This window comes from Eumetopias jubatus, unplaced genomic scaffold, assembly GCF_037043125.1.
Source record: "Eumetopias jubatus isolate StellerSeaLion01/CBP00866 unplaced genomic scaffold, mEumJub1_p1.0 scaffold_16, whole genome shotgun sequence".
Classification (NCBI taxonomy): domain Eukaryota; kingdom Metazoa; phylum Chordata; class Mammalia; order Carnivora; family Otariidae; genus Eumetopias; species Eumetopias jubatus.
In genome coordinates this window covers 82,278,367-82,302,986 of record NW_028274822.1, presented here as the reverse complement: position 1 = coordinate 82,302,986, position 24,620 = coordinate 82,278,367, and the positions used below count along the sequence as shown (strand labels likewise).

At 53.1% G+C, this 24,620-nt stretch overlaps 1 protein-coding gene across 2 annotated transcripts; it reads right to left on the bottom strand.

Annotated features, from left to right (window-relative positions):
• Window positions 1-419: 419 nt before the first annotated feature.
• Window positions 420-11,839, bottom strand: TBX3 (T-box transcription factor 3). Of its 2 annotated transcripts, XM_028116659.2 has the most exons (8): window positions 11,451-11,839; window positions 9,556-9,823; window positions 8,515-8,574; window positions 8,057-8,203; window positions 6,022-6,098; window positions 4,778-4,935; window positions 2,694-3,376; window positions 420-881 (listed from the first exon to the last, which is right to left on the bottom strand). In XM_028116659.2, exons 1-8 carry the CDS (start codon window positions 11,837-11,839, stop codon window positions 420-422), a joined length of 2,244 nt encoding a protein of 747 aa, XP_027972460.1. The 2 variants fall into 2 exon arrangements, with proteins under 2 accessions (XP_027972460.1, XP_027972461.1); XM_028116660.2 differs by lacking the exon at window positions 8,515-8,574.
• Between the last annotated feature and the right edge of the window lie 12,781 nt (window positions 11,840-24,620).

Below are 24,620 nucleotides of genomic sequence, written 5' to 3'. Positions count from 1 at the left end.
TGTTTTTGTTTCTACTTGACACGGTGAAGGAAAAAATATATAAATCTGCACTGGGGGAGAAGCCTTTCAACACCTCCCCTCCTGGTGGGCCTGGCTACCTTTTTCTTCCCACAGCTCCCAGACCAGCCTGGCTGGAGGTGCTCTGGCCATAAATGTTTTCACTCCCACCCCAATAGCTCAATGCAACAGACATTTCTGAGCCCCAGAATCTGAGCCAGATCCCGGATATATAAACCACGCCAAGAAGACAGGGCCTGTTTCTAGCATATTCTCTAGAGGGAGTCCGGCACCCCTTCCCAGACAGGACTGCACAAAGAAGGGCCAACCCCACTGCACGCCCGTGGTTTATTTTACATCCAACAAAGTGCACTGCAGACTGGACTGGACTGGAATGAAGAGATTTTTTTCTAGGGAGGGGTTTATGGGGACCCGCTGCGGGACCTGTCCGGCTTGGCTTCCAGGCCGCTGACCAACCGCTGGATGCTCTGCAGTTCGCTGGTGGCCGCCTCCTTCTCGGGGCAGAGTTTGGGCGACAAGGACACAGAGCTGGAGGAGAGCGTGGAGGAGCGGCTGTTGAGTTCTGAGCCTGAGTCCACCGCCACCGAGGCCGGGCTGGCGGCCAGCGCGGCGGCTTTGCCGTCCAGGGGCCCCGCGGCCGCCGCCATGGACGGCAGGGCTGTGGTGAGCAGGCTGCCGCTGTCCGGGACCGGCATGGGGATGGAGTAGGGGCTGTAGCGCAGCCGCGGGCGCATGCTGTTCAGGTTGAGGAAGGGGTGGCGGTGCACGGAGCTGGAGGCCGCGGCCGAAGACGCCGCCGCCGCGGCGGCCATGTACGTGTAGGGGTAAGGGAACAGGCTTCCAAAAGGCGACATGGCCAGGCCCTGCGGGAAACGGGAGGGGGAGAGAAACGCAGGCAGTGAATCGGGGCCGAGTAGGGGCTGCGCGATGCGGAGGAGCCAACCTGGTCCGTCCATCTCCCCCCTCCCCACCCCCAACCCCACCACCTCTACCTTGGGGCCTCTGGCAAGTCATTCATCGCTTGCGGTGTGGGGAGGGGGCGGGGGAACACTCAAACTTCCCTCTCTAGGTCCACTTGACTCCCTATGCCTCAGCTTTCTTATGGGGGGAAAAAAAACCCAGGGAAATACTAAATAGTTCATTTACTGATTGGGACTTTGGATATTAAATGAGCTAACGCCTGCAATGTGCTTCACAGGGCACCTGGCCAATAGAACTGCTAGAAATTCTCCCACTGGGGGTCAGTTGCTGCACCTGTGAAATGGGGCTGCAGTCTAGTCCAGCCACAAATAAGGTAGCTGAGTGAAAACCACCACGGGGCATAAATTATGGGACATACATTTCTTTCATTCTTCCTTCCCCACCCCCAACACAGCCCTCCACTCTAATTCCAGAGCTTCTCAAATGAAAAAAAACTCCAGAGAAGATCCTTTAAGCTAAAGGAAATTGGGGGTTGTGGGTGCAAAAGGCATTTGCTCTAAAGAGAGACAAAGAAATCACCCAGCCTGATACACTGGTATTACAGGTGGAGAAACTGAGGTAGGCCCCAGGGGTGCAGGAAGTCCCTCAGTGGCAGAAGCAGAATTTAAAATGCAGGCACCCCAGCCTGGGCTAGTTCTCTCTGCCCCTTGCCTTGGCGTACCATTAATACTTGCGTGCCCAGGCAGCCCCTCACCCACCTATCCACTGCCCACCTAGAACAAGGTCTCCAGGCGGGCATCACAGAGAGGAGAGCAATGGGAAAAGGCCAGAAGCCAACCCTGTTCTCAGTTTCCTCCTCCCCCCAGAGGGAAGGACAACCCTGCTTCTTGGCTCAGAGAAGGGAGACGAATGTACTCAGACAAAACAAAGGCAAGGGCGTGCAGAAAACCCCACAGAACCTTTTCGCCGGGTTCAGAGCGTTTCCAGCGGCTGGGGACTTCTCCCCAGCTGCCCTGCCCCCCAGCACAGCTGTCTGAACCACACAGAGGCTGCCAGGCCTGCCACAGCCGAAGCCTGCCCCTATCCTCTGACATTTCCCACACGGGCACAAACCGTTAACCCTTTGGGGGACAGGGGACAAGCTTCCCACAGGAGGAAAGGGTCAAGACTCAACTCCCACCCAAGGCGCCCCTCCCCCAGCCATGGTCTCCCTCTTGTCTGATTCCTGGTGGCTGGTTGGCTAGGAGCCAGTTCAGAGATAAGAGACATTCCCACTTTGAAGCTAAAATCAGAGACCCTGAAAAAGGCCCTGGAGTCAGACCGCCTGGGGTAGAGTCTCTGCGGCACCACTTACCAGCTGTGTGACTTTGGTTAAGTTACTCAACATCTCTGGGCCTCCGCCACTTCATTTATAAAGTGGAGGTGACAATAGGGCCACTGAAGTCAGAATAGACCAAGTGCCAGGTAAATGCTAGGTATAGCTTCATTATCACTATTACTACCTAGCTCCTCTACTAAAAACAGCCCTGAGCCAAAAAAAAGAAATTTTTTTTAAGCTTTTGGTTGGAGCGTGAGGTTACGCTGAGTCAATGAGGTAACCCTTGACCTAGCAATTATTACTAGTACTACCACCATTATTATTATTCAAAGCTCCTCCTCGAAGGGCACTGGGTGAGGGTCTGGGATCCCAGGGCCGGGAAGCCAGAGCGAATGGAGAGAGGGTCTGGAGAGCCCGGGGGAAGACCCCTCATTACCTGAGAGGCCAGGACGTGCTGCTGGAGGTGGAAAGGCAGGGTGGCCGCCGACGCCCCCGATAGTCCCTGCGCCGCGGCGGCGGAGGCCATGGCCGTGGAATCCAGGCCCGAGACGCCGGTGGAGGCCCCGGACACGGTGGCCAGCAGGGGCCCCATGCCCGCCGCCATGCTGGAGAAGGCGCCCCCCATGGCGAACTGGCCGGGGTGCAGGAAGAGCGGGTGCCCGTTGAAGAACTGCTGGCCGGCCAGGCCGGGGGCGAAGCCGAGGCCGGGCAGGGGGCCCTGGCCCAGGTGCGCGGCGGCGGCGGCCGCGTCTGTCTGCACCGTGAGCGGCGCGAAGGCCTCCTTGCCCGGCAGCGCGCGCCCCTCCTCGGCCTTGGACGTGGCCGCGCCCTCGCGGCCCGGGCTCCGGCGCTCCTCGGCGCCCAGGCCGCGGGTGCTGGACGAGATGGTGGCCGGGCTGTGGCGCGAGTCGGGCGACGCCTTGTCCAGCCGCCCGCTGTCCCGGGGCCGGCCGCCAGGCTCGGCGGCGAAGAGGTGCGCCTTGACCGCGGGGCTGCCCTTGTCGCGGCACGGCTCCTCCGACGTGGTGGTGGAGATCTTGGCCGCGTCGCAGGCCTCGGGGCCATGCTCCTCTTTGCTGTCGGCCTCGGCGTCGCTCTCACCCTCGCTGGGACACAGATCTACCATAAGAGGGGCACAAAAGCCAAGCGGAAGGGCGTGAGCTGAAATCTGGGCCAGTGGAACTCCAACTCGGCCATTTACAAGGTGTGTGGTCCCCCGGGAATGCCCCTTAACCTCTCTGTGCCTCAGTTTTCTCATCTGCAAAGTGGGAGTGATGATACCTCACAACTTTAGTGGGATGTGTCAATAAGCTAAGAATGAATGAATTTAAAATAGAGATAGAACTGAACCCCTTCTCCCACTGACGCCCTGCCCCAAATCGCTAGTGGATTTTACTATTTTTTTTACAATCATCCATTGAGCTCCTACTGTGTCAGACAAAGCCTTTCCCCACTCCGTTGCATTTACCTTTTTTGTTTTTTAAATAAAATTAAACTCATCCTAGAACTCACTTTGGGAACACCTAGTTACTATGCAGAGTCTTAGTTCTGTGAGTGACCAAGATTAACACCTTCCACAAAATTGCCAATTCTTTCAGAAGGATTTGTTTGAACCCTGGCATCCGAATGGGTAGCAGCAGAAATGGACAGCCGCCCCCAACACACACACTCAGCAGAGCCTCCTGTTTGCCCCTGTCCCCGCGGACAGAGGTGGGAGCAGCCCACTCACTGCCCAGAGACAATCACAGATTCTCTTTCGCTGTCACCACACCCTCCTCTGTGGGTGTCCTACCAGAAAAGAAAAAAAAAAAGGGATCCTATTTTATGTGTAAAGTTTAAAGGGATTGAAGTCATAATGGACTTCCATTTTAATTCACTTAAAAACAGGTTTCTTCCCGTTGAGAGAGAGAGAATGCGTGTCTTTCCAAATAAACAGTACTTGCTCTTTAAACACGGGAACTAAGTGGGGATTTGAACCATCTTGTCCCCTCCCACTGCCCCCACCCTCCCTACTCAGATCCCCACGACCGCTGCCCCGGCTTCTCTCCCAGTGCCCATTGCTGCTCTATGGCTGGCTGGTTTCTCAGTCACCTTCCCTGTTCCAGGTGGCAGAGAACCCCTTGCCCCTCTCCCCCCACACCCCCCCCCCCGGTGGCCAACACATTTTAATCTAGAGCTAAAAGATAGTAAAAAGTCAGCAGTGGCTTGGTTGGAGAGAGTTGAGGGACAGGGACAGAGAGAAGTGCTCCATGCAAGTTTTCAAGGCTGGCTCCACCGAGAAGGAACATGCAGACACCCCACCCTCAGCCAAATCAAGGTTTGGGGGAAGGGGTTCTGAGCTCTCCTTTATACAACTTCGGGAGGGGTAAACACCTGGCCACCCTGTTTGAACTCTGGCTCCTGCTTAGGGGCTTCTGGAAGCATCGGACGTTTTTTTTGAAGGGCAGGTTCCCTGGTCGGTGCCCCGTCCCCCCAACTCCAGAGACCTGGAGTGGAGAAATCAGAGGGGACCAGGCCTACCTTTGAGGTTTGACGTCCCCACAGTGGACACAGCTGGAGACGAGGACTGAGCAAAGCAGTTGAAGGCAGCCTGTTCGCTGGAGGACTCATCTGAGGTGCCATTCTCCTTTTTATGTCTGTCATCAAACACCCTCATGGACTGCAGGGTGAGCTGTTTTCTGTGGCAGAAGCCCACACCCAGCATTACAGAACCGGACATACATTTCCCCTTTTGTCTGCCTCATCCTGTCCAAAGAGGCGTGCACACACACAACCTCACCCAGCCCACCACCCACGGACAACTCAACTGAGTTCTCCGAAACCTGCTTGCCCCAAGGCAGCCACAGAGACCCAAGCATGGTTTTTGACCCTTTAACTAGGCTGGAGAGAGTGGCACGGGGCTGGGGGGTGGTGTTGGAGGAAGGAGGCTTCAGAACCAGGGGCTCATTAGGGAAAGGGCATGGGCCAGAGACAGCTAAGCAGCAGCCTTACAGAAGGAGGGGACCTGGTTGCCCCAACTGGTGAACACAAACAGCCTACACACCCCGGACTGGTTGCTAAGACTGGGAGGAAGTTGCTTCTTTCATGGTGCACTTTAATTGTTTTACCAACACATTAATTAATCGTAACCAGAGTAAAAAAAAAAAAATCCATTTAGATGTTAGAAATTATTTTATAATGCTCACCCCACCCTGCAAGGGGATAGGTTAAAGATTTGGACTGATTTGCTGGATTTTAGAAATTCTTTGAAAGCTGGGAGGGGAGGGGAGAGCGTCTTCCCTTATACTACCCAACTGTCTGCTTCATGCAAAATGATACATATGCCCATGAAGGAGGGAGCCACAGATTTCTCAAGGGGCCTCAGTTCTGTCTGATGGTATTTGCAAGACAAGACTGCAAAAATTCCAAAGCATTTTGTGAATGGTTTAGTCCTTTCCTGGGACCTGCCCAGGATGAACCTCAATTAATTAGGAATTAATAGGCGTCTGTATATAATCTGTTATCCCTGACACTTCTCTTTCCAGAGACAAAAATGGTGTGGCCTAGTTCATCTCCTTTAAGGTAACTTGTAGGGAGAAAAAGTACAGTGTCCTAAGGTCCGCAAGCAGGTGGCGGGGTGGCAGTCAATTATTTTCCACCCTCTTCCCCCCCCCCGATTTCTTAATAGAAGTGCCTGCATCCCACTTCTAATAGTTGAGATTTGGGCCCTAGAAAAGTGATTCGCCAAATTATCTGAGAAAGTAATACCAAGTGTCTCCACTCACCTTTTTTCTCTCCTGCCATTTCCAGTGTCCCGGAAACCTTTTGCAAAAGGGTTGTTGTCTATTTTTAGCTGAGTTATCTAGAGGAGGAGACACAAGCAAGAAAGAGACATTGGCCTCATTTTCTAGAATGCTTTGGGGGTGTTTTTTCCCCCCAACTCTGTCTACTAGAAATCTGACTGCCAAAAGAAGTCAGTAGGCTATGCCAGGTTCAAGAGAAGGGAGAGGAGCTCACAGTGTCAGTCAGAGGGGAGTGAGAGAAAAAATCCAAAGAACTGTACCAATGACTTGCATCTCTCAGAGGAAGCCAAACCAGGGATTCCACACTGAAATTAAGACTGTCTGGGAAATGCCTCCTTCTGTTCTGTAGGCAGCCTTCAGAGCTTGCGTTTAGAAATGGAAAGATTGTCAAAAGCTGTCAAAGGGACAACCTGTAGATCTTAAAATTGTGCTTTCATTTTTTTTTTTACATAGTGCAATTAATCATTAAATATGTTATGGCCTATTTCCTACCCCCAACACACACACCCACACACACCCACACACACCCCACAGCATACACTCCAACCTTTTCTGTGAATCTAATGAAATGATTTATGGGGTTTTCGCTACCCTTGTGCCAGAGTGGGTTTGATTTTTTTGCTGGGTCTTGTGGGGAGGGGGGGGGTTGAGGAATTACAATATTGACAATTACAGATGTCAAAGGACTGAATGACCACTGGAAACATTTGTTTTCATTTATATGCTCTGCCACCGCCATTAGGTTGGAGAAGGCCTCTGGCCTCTTCGTCTGATCAAAAATGGTACATTTTATTATTACATTAACGACTTACATTCACAGGGTTCTGGGTCTAGAGGGAGCATGCATTTTGCACGCTGGGGTAAAATGCCATAGTATGTCATCTTTCAAATCCCTTCCCTTTAAGGGGAAAAAAAAAATGTATTATACAGAGTTCCCCAGAGGTGGGAAAAGGGCCCTTTGGTTGGATTCTTGTTTCTCGGAATAAACTCCCATATGCAAGACTGCAGGAAGAGGAGGTCCTGGAGTCTTAGTCTCCGGATTAAGGAAACATACCTGAACACCCCCAGGGCCAGCCAGAGGACCCACCCACGGTGACAGTGAGTTCAAATGCAAGGTGTTGTCAGATAAGCTGGACTCTCCCTGAGGTAAGAAGAGCAGGGGTCCTCAGTTGCTCCCCACCCCCATGACTGCCTGCAAACAGCCACACTGGGAACTGGTGAATCAGCAAGAGTCACTTTCTCCATCTCTCTGTGCACATGCCCATGACCTTCAGGCCACCTAACTTTATATACCAGGTGCTGCCTGTTGTTCCATCTGGGGGTACTCCTAACCCCAGGCCTGAGGCCCAAGGGAGGAAAAACCTTCAAATGAAATGATTTTGACTTTGGTCATCTCATCTCAAAAGCCTCAGACAACTCGATTAGCATGACCCTGTGATCAGAGAAGTTTTTTCCAAACACACACACACACACACACACACACACACCCCATAAAAAACACAGCAGCATAAAAGGTAATAAAAACCAGACCAGCTACTCAGGATTTCTGGCTAGGGGAGAAAAGCTGCTCTCCAATGGGATTCTCCTCCCAAGATCCCAAATGGCTTTTGCCTTCAATTTTTAGCTGGTGCCTTTAGAACCTGGAACCTGATTTTTGATCCTTCATCCTGGAGAAGAGGCTAAGCCTCAAAACAAGAGAAAGGCCCAAATGGGGAAGTGGCTGTGAGCACAGTTACAGGAGTGAAGTTAGTCTGGCATCTTTTTGCTCCGCGTCGGATTCCTAGCTGGTCAAGTTTTTGTTTTGCTTTGTTCTGTTTTTTTTCTGTTTTGTTTTCCCCTGCCTCTGTGGTGTGCCAGACCCCCTTTCCCCAAAAGCTCCACTGGAAGGGTCAAATCACAGAAGAAAAACTCAAGACTCCCATCCCTAATCTTTTCTAACTTTCTCCACCTCACCCAGAGAGGCCTAAAGGTGGGAGGGAAAAGTATAGCCATTAAAAAGAAAAGCGCCTTTGGTTACCTTATCGTTCTGGTATGCCGTCACAGCGATGAATTCGGTTTCAGGGAACAAGTAAGTCCGAAATGTACTATAGGGAAGTTTCAAGATGTCATTGGCTCTCACAATGTGGAACCGAGGCTGGTATTTGTGCATGGAGTTCAATATTGTCTGCGGGGACGGGTGGGGGTGGGGTGGGGGGGAGGTGGAGGGGAGCAGGGAGAAGGGGAGACACATCAAAAAAAAAAAAAGAAGATTTAGTGGGACCAATAGGACCTCAGGACCCCTGCCAGGCTGACGTCTACCCCACCGAAGGGTACCACGCTTATGCCGAGCCCACCTCCTCTCCTCGGAGTACCTTTGGGTACATTCCGCTCCACAGATATCCTCTTCTGGAGAATCCAAATTGCTCCTCAAATTTCCAAAGGGTCCCCCCCACCCTCACCACCTAAGGTCCGTTCGTACCTTGAACCCTAGCCTACCTGAGTACCAAAACTATAATTCCCCTGCCACGTTGCGTGATCACTTGGGAAGGCCAAAGTCTTAAAAGATAGAGAAAAACATGCATTTTAATTTACAAAATGATTCAGTCCTTTAAGCGCCCACTAATTGACGAGCCCAATCCACTTAAAGCCCTGAAAGGTTGAACTCTAGAGAGGAATATTTATGCCTTAATCAAATCAAGGGCTTCAAAGGCGATCCTTGCCCGCTTGAAGATACTTCCGTGCCATTCACGTCTTCCTGGGCCTAATCTTTCTGCTGATTCCTCGCTTATCACTCGGCTTTATTTGTTGAAATGTTGGGGAGAGGTAGGGGCAGGGGGCAAAAGGTGTTTTCCTTGACTTTCATAAGCAATTCTGGTCTCCTAAAAGTTTCTAAGGACTCTCCCACTGAATCCATATATACACTCCCAACACAGACAGACAGACAGACAGACAGACACACACACACACACACACACACACAATTTTTATCCTGGAGAGCTCAGCCTCATTTCTAGTAAACCTGACTTTCACCTCAGCCCCATATTCTTTTCTCACAGAAGAAAGAAATCTCTCAAAAAACGCATTCACCCCCTTTAACCAACGTAGCCAAGCCTCTGAACCTTAAAACTCCCGCAAGAAATAATACAGCTGGTTTCAAAACAGAAGTATGGTAGGTCAGAACCAATCCCTGGCGCACACATAACTTTAAAAATTGATTTTGTATCTTAACGATTGGTTTTTATCTTCACTGTCAGCCGTTTACCAAGATCTGGGATTGCCACAGAATGTGAGCGGTTAGTGTTTTGGCCCTCAATTTTTTTTTTTTTTTTTTTTTTTTTGAGAACGCCAGGCCTTCCATTATCCGAAGAGAAACACCCCGGGATCCTCTGTTTCGGATCGAACTTTGCTATGCTTAGCAACAGAGAGCAAGGGAGAAGCCTGAGCAGAAACTGGTGATTTTTGCAAGGAGAGGGGAAGTACTGCCTTCGCTAGGGTGAAGAAAGAGGAAATTTTACTGACAGGAGCCGTGTAACTTACAAATCCGTGTTTGTCCGAAATGTTGTTGGTGAGTTTCAGTTTGTGGAAAGTGACAACTTTGGACATCCACTGTTCCCCGGTAGCAGGGCTGTCTGGGTGAATGTACATTCTCTTTGGCATTTCAGGGTCAGCCTTACCCGCCACCATCCACCGAGAATTATGAAATTTATATCGACAGTCATCAGCAGCTATAATGTCCATCAACAAGATATATTTGGCTTTTTTATCCAGCCCAGAACATCTTACTTTAAATGGAGGAAACATTCGCCTACAATTGGAGGGAAGAGAAAAGAATAAAGAAAAAGAAATCACTCAGACTCTTGGGTTTGATTCCCTATTTAGCCTGAAATACTTAAATCAAATTTAAAACTTTTCTATTGTGATTGACTGATGGGCTTTGGTGTGAGAGCCACTGAGTGCAAAATCCTATTCTTTCACGGCCCAAGCATTACATATGCTCAGTTTCTCTACCGGGAAATGTCCCAAGGTTCAAACAAGTGAATATTGCACTACAGTTATTTGCAGCGTCTAATACTTTCTCCACAATTTTTTCCTCTTGTAGGACTTCACAGATGGCCCTCCTTACAGAGAAATTCTTGCCTGTGCTCCTCCCTTTGAGTGTCTACTTCTAAATTGCTTGGGGTAGGATTTTAGTAAAGTGGGGTCAGTCAAGGCTAGAATTTTCCACCACTCCATTGATGAGAAAATGTTAGGAAATAAACCTCCACCCTCCCTGCTACGGAACAGGAATCCCGTGGCTGGCGAAATGAAACTGGCCTTCAGTGAGTTCTCAAAACGAATTTTGTTGTTTGGGCTGGACTCCTGGGCCTGATAACCAATCTGCCTCGCATGCCTGCTAACCGCGTTTCTTCTACGGCTCAGGCTGGTCCCAAACTGCAAGATTGTACCACCAAACTGCCTTTTATTTCTCAGGAGTGTTGGCATTCTAGAGTCTTGACTTAAAAGGAAGCACTTCGCTGTGAAACTGAGGAAATGTCTTCTGGGTTTGAGGATTTTCTGCCAAAACTTTGGCCTCGTTTAGCTAGGAAAGACACAGAAAGCTCAAGACATTGAGAGAGGGATTTTCTTTTTATTATTCCAATGTTATGCCTTCATAGACGTCAAGGCCATAAAAAAAAAATCAGTGATTTTAAGTGACAGGTAGGTTTTGGTCAGGCAAGGACCTTTTGAAAATTATATAAAATATGGTTGATAAGATTCACACGTAAAAAAGCAGTATGTGTCTCTCCACTGGCTCCTTGGATCTGCAAACATAATCTTAATTATCCAAAATTGCCTCAACTCTCCCTCGGATTACAGACACGTGAATCGGTGTGGACAAACAAACCCAAATGCCCTCCAATTTCTCTGTGACCCTGCCAGAGGCAAGCTCAGACCCCCCTGCAGACCCAGAGGCTAGGTTGGAGGGGCAGAAAGGGCAAGTGGAGAGCTAGTGTCAGGTCTCCCACGACCACACAAAAGAAAAGGGCGTAAAGTTGTTCTCACTGGGAACAAAATGAAACAAACGAAACAGAACATCAACAAAGGCATAAGGATGGAAAGGTTTGCAACAGTGAATTTCCTACAGTGGGGTGGTTTTCTTTCTTCCTGCAGAGGTGTCTGTGCTCCCTGGAAAAATTCTAGCCTGTAGGGAAATCCAGGATGCAGAGCTAGGTAGGAGAAAGTACCCCCTGCAGACGCCCAGGTAAGCTGAAATTTCCTGCCATAGAAGCAGGGCCTGGGAATGTCTGTACACGGTTCCAGGGGAACTTAAGTTTTTCTCAGAAAGCCCAAATTAACTGGCAAACCGACTGTTCTGAGAGGAGATAAAAAGGGGGGGTGTAAAAAAAAAACCTCCAATAGTTTGGGGGTAGGGGGCCCTGCTACTTGCTTACCTTCCCGACTTGGTAATGACCATCTCGGTGCCCCGCTTGTGGAACTGATCCCAAAGTTCTTTGGCCTCGAGGTGCACCTTGGGGTCATCCTCCACCTCTTCTTCGGGCTCCATGGTCTTCAGAGGCCTCAGATGCGCCTGAGGCCCCAGGGACGAGAAAGGGATGCCGGTCTCGGCCGCCCCCACCAATTGATCCATGATCGGCTTGGCCAGGGCGCCCGGCAGAGAGAGCGCCGCCGCGCCGTTGGGAGGCAGCGTCAGCGCGGGGAAGAAGGGCGGCTGGTGACCCAGCACCGCGCTCATGGCGAAGTCCGGCGCCCGGTGAGGTAGGAACGGATGGTAGGCCATGCTTGTCCCAGGAATGACCGGATCTCTCATGGAGAGGCTCATCCACTCCAGGCGGGGCGCTGGGCTCCAGCCGGGGACAAGTCCGCAGCTGCTGTTTGGTTTTGTTTTTGGTTTTTCAGCAGCACATAGTTTGGAAAGGAAAAAAAAAAAAAAAAAGAAAGAAAGAAAGAAAGAAAGAAAGAAAAAAAAGGGGGGGAATCACCACTCGTGCACCCTAGGGAAGGGGGAGGAAAGAGTCTCTCGGGGAGGGGGGATGCCGCTTTTAAAGAGGGCAAGGCGAGAAATCAGGAGACATAGTCGCTTGGGTGACTGTCCTTGTGCCTTGCGTCTTTTTAAAAAGCCGCTCCTGGAAGTCGGTTTCACCGGCGAGAGGAGCGAGCAGGGTCTCACCCGCGCCCGAGCCCCGCCGCTTCGCCGGAAGAGACACCGCAGCCCCCGGTCCCGGGAATAGCTCCCCGGCCCCCAGTTCTTTGTTGCAAATGCGAACGGCTCCGCTCGGGAGACTTTTTACCTTTTCTTCTCCTTCTTCTTCCCCGCCCCCCTGTCTGTCTTCCTCTCCCTCTTTCTCGCTGGAGGCGTCTGCAGTTGCGCTAGACCCGGCTTCACCAGCGAGCGAGAGAGCGGAAAAGTCTCTCGCCTTTAAAAAACCAAACCAAACAACCAAAACAGAAAAACACAACAACTCCTGATTTAAGCCCTGTTCTACCAGCGCTATCAAAACTTGGACTGCAAACTGGCTTCCGTTCGCCCTCCTCCTCCTTCCTCTGCTCCGAGCCTCCGGAGGGTGTCTGGGTTGCAATCCGAGTCTTGCCGTGCTCTCCTCCCGCGCCTGTCTTCCTTGTCCTAAAACGTGAGCGAAATCGCTTCCTAAATCTGCGTCCAGACGCGCAGGGCAGGGAGGATTTAGTAGGGGGGGAATGAAAAGGGAAGAGGGGGAGAGAGAGAGAGAAACAGAGAGGAGAGAGAGAGGGACGGAGTGGGAGAGGGAGCGCGGGGAGAGGGAGCGCGAGGAGAGGGAGGGAGCGAGAGCGAGCGAGCGAGCGAGAGAGAGCTCCGCGCCACCCTCCTCCGCCTCTAGAATTCCCCGGGCGTCTGCTCGGCGGCTCTAGAAGGTCGGGCTCTGCTGTGGGCTGCGGGGAGCCGGAGGCCTCTTGATTGGCTCTTTGACGCTTTCGGACCAATTGTGTTGCTTCATAGGCGTGGTTTTCACAGGTCGAGTGCTGGGGGATAGAGCCGAGTTATAAAAAGAAGGTGTCGGAAACTGTAACGTCGCAGCGCCGCATCGGTACTACTGCCTGTCCTGTGAATATGTCAACATGATCAGAAGGAGGGCGGGGAGCCACTGGGGAGCGCGCGCAGAGTCGCCTCTAGGTGGCTTATCGAGAGATCGCCGCAGCCCCTGAGCTAGCTCGCCTGCGCTGGCTCAGCCCACGTCTGAAATGCCTCAGTCATCCAGCCGGGGATCGAGGGAGGAGGCAGGGCCCGGGAGGAAGGGGAGGAGGAGGGAGGGAGCGCGCGGGGCCAGGAAGGCGGAGAGCGCGCGGGGCGCCGGGCAGGGGCGCTCGCCTCTCGCGCGCTCGGCTCGCCTCGTCTCCGGGCCGCCGCCGCCGGTTCTCTGTGCGGCTCACCCGCTCACCGCGGCCCCAGGAGGGCCAGGCGGACGGCCGAGTGCCCCGCGAGCTGCCATTCCGCCGCCGGGCGCCACAGAAGGCGGCAGCGGCGGAGAGGCGAGCGCCGAGACTCCGGCCTTGCGCGCTCTCCAGCCCCACGTGGAGCCAAGCTCCGCCCGGCCGCCGCTGTAGGGCTCCCGAGCTCGGGTGGCTCTCGGCGCCGGGCTCCCGGCATCTGGGCTCGTGGGCTCCCGGGCACACGCGGGCCGGGGGCTCCCTCTGGCCCGGGCCCCACCCGAGATTGTGGGCGGAGACCCAGACACCCCGGCACTCCTGCGCGCGGACACTCGCGGGCACCCTGGGACCCAGCCACCCGCGGGAAAACACGTACACGCAAACACGTACACAGCCTGCGCCGCCGGCCCTGGTGGCGCTCCCCGGGGGAGGCGGACTCTGGGTTTTGTTTTGTTTTGTTTTGTTTTTTCCGAAATGCATTTACCAGCCCTTTTAAGTCTTGTCTAATATCTGAATCCGGGCTCCCCGAGAGTTCCGCCTGAATGTGTGCGTGAGTGTGGAGCAGAGAATGGAGACCCGGACAGAAGGAGCGCCGCGAGGGACTAGGTTCTGGGCCTGCCCCCGCGGAGCCGCTGCCCTCACCTCCCCGGGCCGCGGGCGAGCTGGGAGGGGGAGGCGCGCCCTCCTTGTATAATCTCCAGGCGTCGCACTTATCTCTCCGTGCACCCGGGGACTTATCTCACCAGAAGTCGGGGGTGAATTTGTAGAACAAACCGTGATACGCCCCCACCCCAGAGGCGAGGTGACTGTTCCAGTTCAGGTAGGGTGGGGGCGTCAGCGAGGGTGCAGGGGAGGGAGGGAGGGAACTTACGAAATCAGACCTGTCGCCGAATTGATATCTGTTACCGCAGGTCCCTGTCTGGGTCAGAGATTTCCCCAAACCCACATTTCTCGCTTTTGCGGGGGTGGGGGTGGGGGCAGTGAGTTGGGCCGTCCCTGCTTAGATGGAGGGAAATCTTGGGGGAGAATGTCTTTTACCCTTCCTGAGTTGAGAGTTGCCTCGAGTGGAAAGGAAAGGAGAAAGGGCTGGTTTCGGGGCCTAGGGGGTTAGGAGACCCAAGGCTTGGGATGTGTGTGTGTGTGTGTGTGTGTGTGTGTGTGTGTGTGTGTGTGTCTGCGTAGACAGTCAGAACCATGCTCTCTTAGTTTGCCTTGTGGACCCCCCAAACCCCCAGCCCCCAGACTCCGAAATCGGAGCAAGTGGAGGGTGAAAATGCACTTCTTTTGTGGGCCAACCGCCTCAAGATAGGGGCGGAACTTTTGAGGCGACAAGCTTTTCCAGCCTCGCATTTTTGACGCACATGGTTAAGAGCGCTTGGCGCCAGCGCTGAGAATTCCCTAAAGTCACCAGAGAGAATGGAGTGGTTCTTCGAACTCCGTCTGGCTCGCCATCTCGCCCCTTTCTTTCCCTGTCGGCCTTTCTCTGGCGTCCTCTGGGGTCTCTCTGCCAGTGGTTGAGAAGAGAGAAAGAGGGAGAGAAAAGCAAGAGGCGGTAGGGGCCCGGGGTGTCGGCTCACTTCTCCTCCCCCTCCCACCACATCCCGCGTCCCTTAGCGGCCCGATCCTGGAGGGTGCGAGAGGCCAGGCCTTCCCCCTCCTTACGCCGTCCACCGAGGTCACCGCAGGGTTTCACGAGTCTCTGGAGGCCCACACCCATCCCCTCCCCCACGTTGCTCGCCGCCTGAGCCCGGGGGCAGCGCCGCGGCGCTTTGAGGAGCGGCCCCAAATCCCCGCGATCAGGTTTTGCCTGCACTCGCCAGCCAATCTCTGCCCGGCCGCTGGGAGTAGAAGGAAAGCAGTTCTGCTGGCACAACGTGACTGACCCCCCTCCTCACTCTCTCGGTGCCCCAAGCGTCCAGATGCTCGGGAGAGACATTTCCACCAGGGCCTGGGCTTCCTGGCCTCCCTACAGTCTTGGACGTGGGAAGGGAGCTTGCTAATTTTACTTGTAAATATCTCGACTTGCCTTTGGCCCCAGAGTGGACCGAGCGGGATCTCTGGCCCTCACACCGCCCCCTCCCTCAAATGCCTATTTTTGCCCCTTGCTCTAACTACCCCGGGGTCACCCTAGTTGCCACTCCGTATTCCCACTCCCATTCCTGCTCGCAAGGGTTGGGGGGTGGGGAAGAGAGGAAAGTTTTCGGGGTCTGATTCGAAAATGTCCACCTCTTGCTAATGGTCTGCAAACTTCCGCCAATTATGACTGACCTCCCAGACTCGGCCCCAGGAGGCTCGTATTCTGCAGGGAGGCCGCGGCAACTTGGGATCAAAAGCGGGAAGGTGCGAACTCCTCTTTGTCTTTGCTGGGCCGTCGCGCCCCCCTCCCGGTGGGTGATAAACCCACTCTGGCGCCGGCCGTGCGCTGGGTGATTAATTTGCGAACAAACAAAAGCGGCCTGGTGGCCATCGCATTCGGGTGAAACACTGGCCAGCGCCTTCTGGAGACTTGCGCCAGGCCTGGCAGCCAGGGGAACGCGCAAGCCTAGCGCGCCCCAGGCCCGCGGCATTCGGCCCCAGGCGCGGGGTCTACACGGCCTTCTCTCTCCCTCTCTCTGTTTGCAGACCCCCTCGATAGTCTCTCTCTCCCCGCCTCGCGCTCAACAAAAGACATTTGGGAAACACTGAATGAGTCTTCCCCTCCGCAGAGTCTGAGGAGCGGTGCTTTAAGGGCGGGAGAAAGGAGCAGGGGGGCTAAAGTTTGGATCGCAGGGGACCCACGGAACTTCTGATGGCCCCCAGATATTCCTCGCACCTTTTTGCAGGCCTGATTTTTTTTAATTAAACCCACCTCTCCGTGTCTGTAATGCCTGCAGTTTTAACGGCCAAGCTGTGTGTGTGTGTGTGTGTGTGTGTGTGTGTGTGTGTGTGTGTGTGCCGATGGTAAAGTGGGGAAGGGTTAGGGGAACCTCAGAACAAATTTCCTATACACACACACAAATGCGAAACCAAGCCACTGCCCAGGCCACGGACGCAGCAGAAAAGCTAGCTTTGCCAAAGATCGCCCAGGAAGCCTCTGCTGGATCCTACTTTTCCCTATGGCACCGCCTGCCTCAAACTATAAGGGGGACCAACCGACCCTTTGGTGACCGAATGGTGTTTATCTGCAGTTTACAAAAAAGGGGGGGGGGAGATGGGGGGGAAAGGATGGTGGGTAGGCGGGGTGGTTTACTTTGGCAAGTTTGCTGTAAATATTCTCTTCAGCATGTGTGAGGTCTGGCGAGGGACTATTACACGCTTATTCCCTCTTAAACTTTCACCCCCGTTTGCTGCGGAGCTTTTTTCAGTCCGAGGTGTCGCTAAATTGGAAACTCTGTTGACATAAGGACATCCCTGTTTCTCCAGGGGTCTGAGGCCTAATTAAGAAGTTTCCTACAGTGGTCGGTCAATATGCAAACTTTTACTGGGGAGGGGCTCTCTGGTCGCTTGGCAGTGTAGGGATGGCTCCCTGTTTCTGCTCAACTCCCCCCCCCCCAACTTTGGATCTAGGCTTTTTTTTTTTTTCTTTCTTTTTAATTGACCAGCTTTGAAACTAAGTGTCCTATCCTCCTCGGGCTCTCCATTCTGCTAGCTGGGGATTTGATTTTCTTACCTGGATCCCAGGGAATTTGCTCCCCCCACCACCCAGTGCCTCGCATACTGTTTGTGATTCCTCCTGCGAAATGCGCTAGCACCCCCCTCCCCACATTAGCACTCTCGTGCTACCCCAAACCTTGACTCTGCTACATGCAGTTATGGACCCAGTGGAGGATCTCTGCACAGACCAGGGAAGCTAGATTTTCCTCCTGGAGCTTTGCATTCACTGCACACACACCCCCATCCCAAGTTTGCTTTAAGAGCTCAGTTCCTCCCTGGACAGGAGGCTGCAAGATCATTCAGTTTGATGGAGAATTAGCCTCCCTATCTTTCCTCACTCTGGGGGCAGGTACAAGCCTCTTGGTTGGACCAGAGCACCCATTTTTTGTTTCTTCTTCTTCTCTTCTCTTTTTCCTTCCTTCCTTCCTTCCTTCCTTCCTTCCTTCCTTCCTTCCTTCCTTCCTTCCTTCCTTCCTTCCTTCCTTCCTTCCTCTCCTCCCTCCCTCCCTTCCTTCCTTCTCTCTCTCTCTCTTTTTTTGTTGGTGTCCCTGTCTCTCTGTTCATCTTTCAGGACTGTGTGACTGTAGATCCATGTGATTTTTCTTGCTGTGTTTCCTTGAACTTTCTCTTCTCTCCCTTGCATCTGTCTTGTTCTTTTTGTTTCCCCTTCTTGTCTGTCTCTACCCACCCACCCCCAGCCTTTACCTTCTCTTGTTCCTTCTGTTTCTGATTTACTCTCGTTCCCACTCTTTCTGCCTCTTCTTTCCCCCTTTCTGGTTTCTCTGGCTTTCTTGGCCCTCTCTAAATTCTCTCCTGCTTTTCTGGATTTCTGGATTGCCTCTGTATCCCCTCCCAACCCCCCATCTTTGTCAGTAACCGAGACAGGCTAGAGCTAGCTCTTCTTGGGGTTCAAACTGGCACCTCCCCCTCATGCCCTTGGCTAGGAAGAAGATAAGGTGTCCTGAGAGATAGAAATGGGTTTGGGCCCATTTGTTTAGGCTGGAAGTATCCCCCTCTCCTTTTGGGATCCCCAAAGTCAGCCTCCCCCACCCCAGGATCTCTCCCCCTCCCTTTCTCTCTCCTTTCAAAGGCAGGAGCCCAGGGTGAGAGGAGACTACCCTAAAGCCTTGGCTCCTAGTCCCTGCCTTGCCCCAGCAGCACAGGGCTTTCCTGTAAGGCACATTTCCCTGTCCTCTGACAGCCCTCTAAATTATTGATCAGGGCGATTCAGTGCAAGAGTCTGAAGCGCGCGCGCGCGCGCGTGTGTGTGTGAAAAGATTGTCAAAGTTGTCTAGCTTGGGGAAGCAGTATTTTTAGTACGGAGGCTCACTTTGGCGCCAGTTGGTTTATGCTGTTTCTAGAGCATCATCCGTTATTCGCTTAATCCATGCTTATCATACCTCCTTTTAATGTAAATATGGTTTTGGCAGAAACAAAATGGAAAGATTTCACCCTCTGCATTATTCTTATTAGCACTTACCTTTCATCAAAGCCGATCGCCCTGGAAAATGGCAAATTTGTACATGGCTAGTGATTTAGATAAGTTTGAAGGGAAACAAGGGGGGGGGATGAAGAGGGTGTGTGTGTGTGTGTCTGGGAGGAGTGCCTTTTATACGTCTGTGAAGGGTTTCTCTCTCTCTCTGTCTCTCTCTCAGGAAAAGGAACTAATTGTGGTTTCCTAATTTCAAACCAATCTACATCTTCAATGTTCTCTTTGTGTGTTTTACCCAATTACTTAAAAAAAAAATAACGCACGGACTTTTCTTAGTCCAGCAGAAATGAATTCATGAGGAAGAGGCCGGAGAATTTTTCCTCCCGTCTTATCTGACCCAGAATCAGCAAGACGCAGGCCAGAGCTGGCTTGGCCCTCAGGCACTTTGACCACCCAACACCTTTGTTTATTCAACATCCTCTTTCCAGATTTTCAGTCCAGACAGGTAAGGGTGTCATTGGTCCCTCGGCGATTAATGCCAGGAATCTGGCTTGTGGGGTTGAGGTCTAAGGGACAGAATCCTTTAAAAAGGTGGAGGAAAAATACAACGGTACACTCTCCAATTCCCAATGGTAGGTTGGGGGGTTTCCTCTGACGGGGAGAGCGGACTGCCATGGTTCCCCGCTCCTCCCCGTTTTTATGCACCGGTGGTGGTACTTGGTGCCAGGGCGCGCGGGGGGCCGGGGGGGGGGCAGTGGGGCCTCGCCCTCTGAGAGCAGCCGGGCCTGGGGAACAGGGAGGTGCATCAGCGAGGGGGGCATGGCTAATGACATTCTGCCACCGTCAGGAAGGTTGACAGGGCCAAGAAAGATCGGCTCCTCCAAATCAGCTGAACTAACTGTCCCCTCCTAGCCACAGACACGTTTTCTCAATTGGAGCACAATATCCATTACTAGTTCCCGTACTGGGTTTCAGTTAAAGAGGGTGAGAGCAGAGAGGGAAGGCAGGAGATAAATGAAAGAGAACTGTGGACACAGAAGAGGTGTGTGTGTGTGTGTGTGTGTGTGTGTGTGTGTGTGTGTGTGTGTGTGTGTGTGTGTAGCCACTCCTTGCCAGCCATACATACAGCCAAAGTGATGTTTTCATGTCTCCCCAACCCAGGAGCAGATAACACCCTCAGAGAGTCTTTCATATCCAGCGAAGCCCCCCAGATGTAGCTGTCCCTGGGGGACCTATGGCTTTGAGGAGGGGTTTGCCTTCCCTCTGTGCGCATGGGGTTTCAAGGACTGGAGGGGTCTGAGCATTTAAGGTTCCAAGTCTTACTGTCACATTGAAAGCTGCTAAAACCCCTTCTCCCTTGTACAATCCTATGGAAAATGGAATTTTGTTGTTCTCTGGCATGCCTGGCAGGTAGCGGGGACTCGGGAACCTGCTGCTAAGGCTAGGGTGTGAGCCCTAGATTCAAGATCCTGACTGCAGGCCTGGCCTGCCCCTGAGCGGCTGCACACCCAGGGAAACTTCTCTGGCCAAACTGGCTCCTCACAATCTGGAACCAAGCTCCAGCCCCTCCACCACTCTGTCTTCTGTGATCACTGACCCTGGACCAGGGCCACTCAGAAAATGGGTGTTGGGGAGGGGGAGGCGTCGCTGAACCCCAACGTCAGTCTTCATTACCTCACAATCTGCGTAGCCACTGCCTCCACCTCAAAAAAAACTTGAAGCCTCAACAGTGTCTTTAAGTCGGAGGTGCCTTACTCCCAAACGAATCATCCCTGTCTCCAAAGAGTACACAGCAAATCCTGCACGAGTTGTGTACAATATCCAGGGAGCTATGGGGGGGGGGGTGCTGGAGGGATTGTTCTCTGTCTCCCAACCTGAGCTTCAGGTTTGGGTGACAGTGTGACCTTGGCGACCCCAAAAGCCTTTAAATGTCCCCAGCTTGGGGTCTGAATACCTGAGAGTTAGAGAAGTCTCTCTTTTCTTTTTAAAATCGTATTTATTTTTAAGAGGAAGAAGAGCGAGGTAGACACGTAGACACACACACACACACACACACACACACACACACACACACACACACACACACATAGAAAGAGGGAATGTTTGGAATTGTCCAAGCGCTTTTTTAAGAGTTGCTTTTGCTGGCGCCCAGACCTCAGTTCATTTCATCTCCAAGCCAAATATTAAAAATCCTTCTGGCAGGCGGGCGGGAGGGCAGAGAGGAGCGGCCTTCCAGATCCAGGAACCTTCCCTGGCAATGTCCTTTCCAACTTTCCCTTAGAGAGGGAAAACTTGCGCCCCCCACCCCCACCCCATAAGGAGGGTGAGGCAGCGACAGCCCAGAGCGCCCCATCAGGTCCTCTGGGCGATGGATTCCGCCCTGGGGTGCTTCCCCTACCGCCGCACCCGCCTTACCCGGGTTCCAAATACGGAAGCTGGACGTGTTCGGTGCGGCTCCAGGCCTCGCCCAGCGCGGAACCCGAGGAGACGCTCGCCGCCTCGGATTACACCCGCACCCGGCGGTGGCGGGGTCGAGGCTCGGGTCCGGCCCGGCCCGCCGCACCGGCCGGCGGGGAAGGAAAGGAGGGGGTGTCCCCTGTACAGGCTGGCCTGCCCCCGACGAGGAGGTCCCGCCAGGCCCGGGAGTCCCGAACCGCGCGCCCCGGCTCCGTGCGCGGGTTACCTGCTCTCCCTCCGCAGCTCCCGGGGCGGGGCGCGCGGGCTTCGGGTGTGAGCGCAGAAAGCGCGCGGGGCGGTCCGCGGAACGCAGGCCTTTCCTCTTCGAGAGCTCACACTAGGGATACCAGGGTTCGGTGAGGAGCACCCCCCCCACCCCGCCCCAACACCCAGCGCCCGAGTGGCCTTTTTACCGCAGTGATTCCCATCTCCCCCTCCACTCCTGCTTGCAAAGGACAAATCCGGGGTGGTTAGTAAAGACCTTCAGCTCAGGGGGTGCGGAGGTTCTCCCCAAATAAAGGAGAAATGTAGCCCTCTCGGGCTCTCATACTGGATGGAAAAACAATTGCAAGGAGTTAGCCTCCTGGGGAGGAAAAACAAGGCCACCGAGCTGAGTCCGGGGAGAATCTTCGCGTACAAAGAGAGGGTGGGGTGCGAGGGAGCGTTCTCCGCTCCCACCGCTGGGGTGTGTTTTTACATGTTTTCTTAACAGCAAGTTCTATAAACAGGACAGCCCTACACTGCCAGCCCAGGGTGGTGGAGGCTGTGTCTGGCTACGCGTGCAGACGCCTCTCTTTCCCGCTCGCCCCCCTACAAGCCAAACGCTCTGGGGGCAAGGCCGGGGAGGGGGAGCGCTGCCCCCCACTTCTGACTTGGAGGCTACAGTCGCTTTTGAAATAGCTCCTCTTGTCTTCAGACGGTAAAATATGAGTTCCCCACATGTCTGACTCTGGTCTTCTAGTACCTCAAGCAGGGTTTGGGTAGTGGGGGGGGGGCTGCTCTAATTACCTCTGCGCTGAGTGGGGGTGGGGCGGGGGGATTCTCTCTTTTCAGCCCCGCGCTGCTGGGGTGCCGGGGCGCATTATTAAACCCAGACGCTCCGTCCAGGAATTGGGGCCATGAGGAAAAGATTTACAATTAAGCCAATTGGGGCCGAATACAGCCATCCAAGTTTGCAGGTGTAAATAATGCCTTGCTTTTTTTTTTTTTTTACCCTTTCCAAGCGACTTCATTTCACCTCTCCCCCCACTCCCCACCCAGCTCCCACCCCTCTAAGATTCTAGTCCTTTAGAGGAAAGTAGGGAGGAGGAAGACCTGTGGGCCAGAGTTAGGATTTTTCTATTAGACAAGTTAAAATATGATGTTGCACTCACTTTTATGTCCTCGTATAGTGCCGTGAATAACCAGGACAACTCCTCTGTTTCATTTCTCCGTCTAGAATTGGAGAATTGTTGGAGTCACTGAAAGGCCTTTTGAGTGTGGGTTATGACTTATTTTTTATGTTTTTTATTTTTAGGGAATAAGACAGATTTCAATAACAGGGATATTGGAGTTGAATTATTATAAACTTTTTTAGTTGGAGAGATTAGGTGAAGGAGAGGTAAGGAGCCAAAGAAATCCCCTGTAGTTGGGATATCAGAAGATTGCCCCAAACCGAATCTGAAAGAGAGGAGGGCCTGGCTTTCTGAGCTTTCTAGGGCTTCATTTTAGATCTCCCTAATGTTTGGGGAGCTTGCTGAGCCATGTATGGGCCCAACTTAAAGGCTATATTCCACTGCATTATTTAAATGTAATAGAATATGCGTGTGTGGTTCCAAAATGTCCTATGTGGGTACAAGTGTGTACATATGAACATTCCAAGTAGCCCCAAATATGAAATTAAATCTCAGATTAAAAAGTACATTGCAATCACACCCCACGGGCAGACTCCCATTTGATCAATATAGACAGAATTAAATTTGTTTTGCAGCTCCGCAGCTACTCCTTTTCTCTCTGAGCAATAAAGTCTGCCTGTTACAAATTACCAGGGAATTGGAGAATATGTCCCCCCCCACACACAAACACTGTTGTTGGGTATTCTTAGTCTTGCACTAACCCGCTCAATAATATATGTAATATGTGTGTACACAGGCACTTTTCCAAAAAATTAGCGATAACATTCTGGGTGTATGAAGAATGGTGTTTTTCTCCCTCTGCATTTAGGATTCGGTGTGCGCTAAATTGCCACTCTGGACACTCATCTGGGGGAGGGGGATGGACGCCCACGGGGATCGCGAGCAGGAGGTTTTCCAGGCTGGGTTGCATGCAAGGGCAGGGAGTCAGAGCGCCTGACTCCAACCAGGATAAGGTCATAGGCGTAGAATTAGGAAGGCAGGACTTAACACGTCCGTTCCCAGCGAAGGGCGAGCAGGAGTCACCCAGCCCAGGATGAAACCCCCTGAGCCGCCACCGGAAGGTTTCCAGGCAATGGCGGTGCAAACACCCTTTAATTTTTTCTCGTTCCTTCTTTTCTTTCTGCTCGCCTTGAAAAAAATTCCCTGTCCAGTGCATATGTTGGGCATAAATAAAAGGGGGAGGGTGGTGTTGAACGCCGGGTGAACCCGAATCAGCCTAAAGCAGCGCGGGAAGTACGTGGGGAGGCATAAGAGATGGATGTGCCCTCATCTGGTTGGTGGGGGGAGGCAGGTGGGTGGAGGAAGGGACTGCTTCCCCCTTGGAAACCTGCGCTCCTCGCTTCTGGAGAAGCGTGCCCGGAACCTCTGCGGAGGGTGCCCCTGCCGTCTCGCCGCTGGATGGCGCTCGGGGGAGACGCGGCGGCGGACAGCCGACCTCTGAGGGCCCCGCAGGGCCTGAGCCAATCTCCACCGACGCGCGCGGGGTTGGGACCTCAGTTTTGAGCTTCCGCAGAGGCAGTTCCGGATGCACCAGGAGGCCAAGGCTGTTCCTGGAGGCTGGGGCGGGAGAGGATCACTCACAGTCTGCCAAACCTGGAAGTTGGATGCAGAGAGGCTAGGCTAGACCCCGGATGTGGGGGAAGGGGGTTCTCAGCGCAAACTGGCGCCTCATTTCTTAGGCGCCATCTGTACTAGCTCTTGTTTACCGGGAAAGGTGTGTATGCGGGGCGGGGGGTCTGGAAAGGACAGCCAGATAGGTGTGGAGATGCAAAACGGGTACAGGGTTTGCAGAACCTCACAGTCCCGCGTCCTCTTTTGCAAAGGCCAATCCGGTGCTCCCCTGGTCCGGACATGCTCGGTTGAAGTCGGAGTGCCTGGTCTTACCAGCCTGAATTGTACCTGGAATTGGGAATGTCAGGGTTGGAGTTGCACCCCGATGTAATGGAGCCCTCATTTGGAGAAGTGTCGCTGAAGGCGCGGAGGACCTCTTACGCAGCCAAAGGAGGAGCTGTGGCTACAGTATTGGGAAGAATAAATTCATCCAGCACTTGTTGAGCGCTTACTGTGTACCAGGCACTGCGTTAGACTTTATGATCTGGTCAAAGTTACTTAAAGAGCTAGAAAGAGAGAAAAAAATCAACCATAACCAAAGAGGTTTATTAGCCACATGGTCCAGCTAGGAGAGTCTAATATTAGGTCTCTACTTTGTAAGCTCCTAGAAGGAGAAGACTGACTCATCCTACGTCCAGCTCCGATCACAGATCACAGTGCTGGCAATTGAT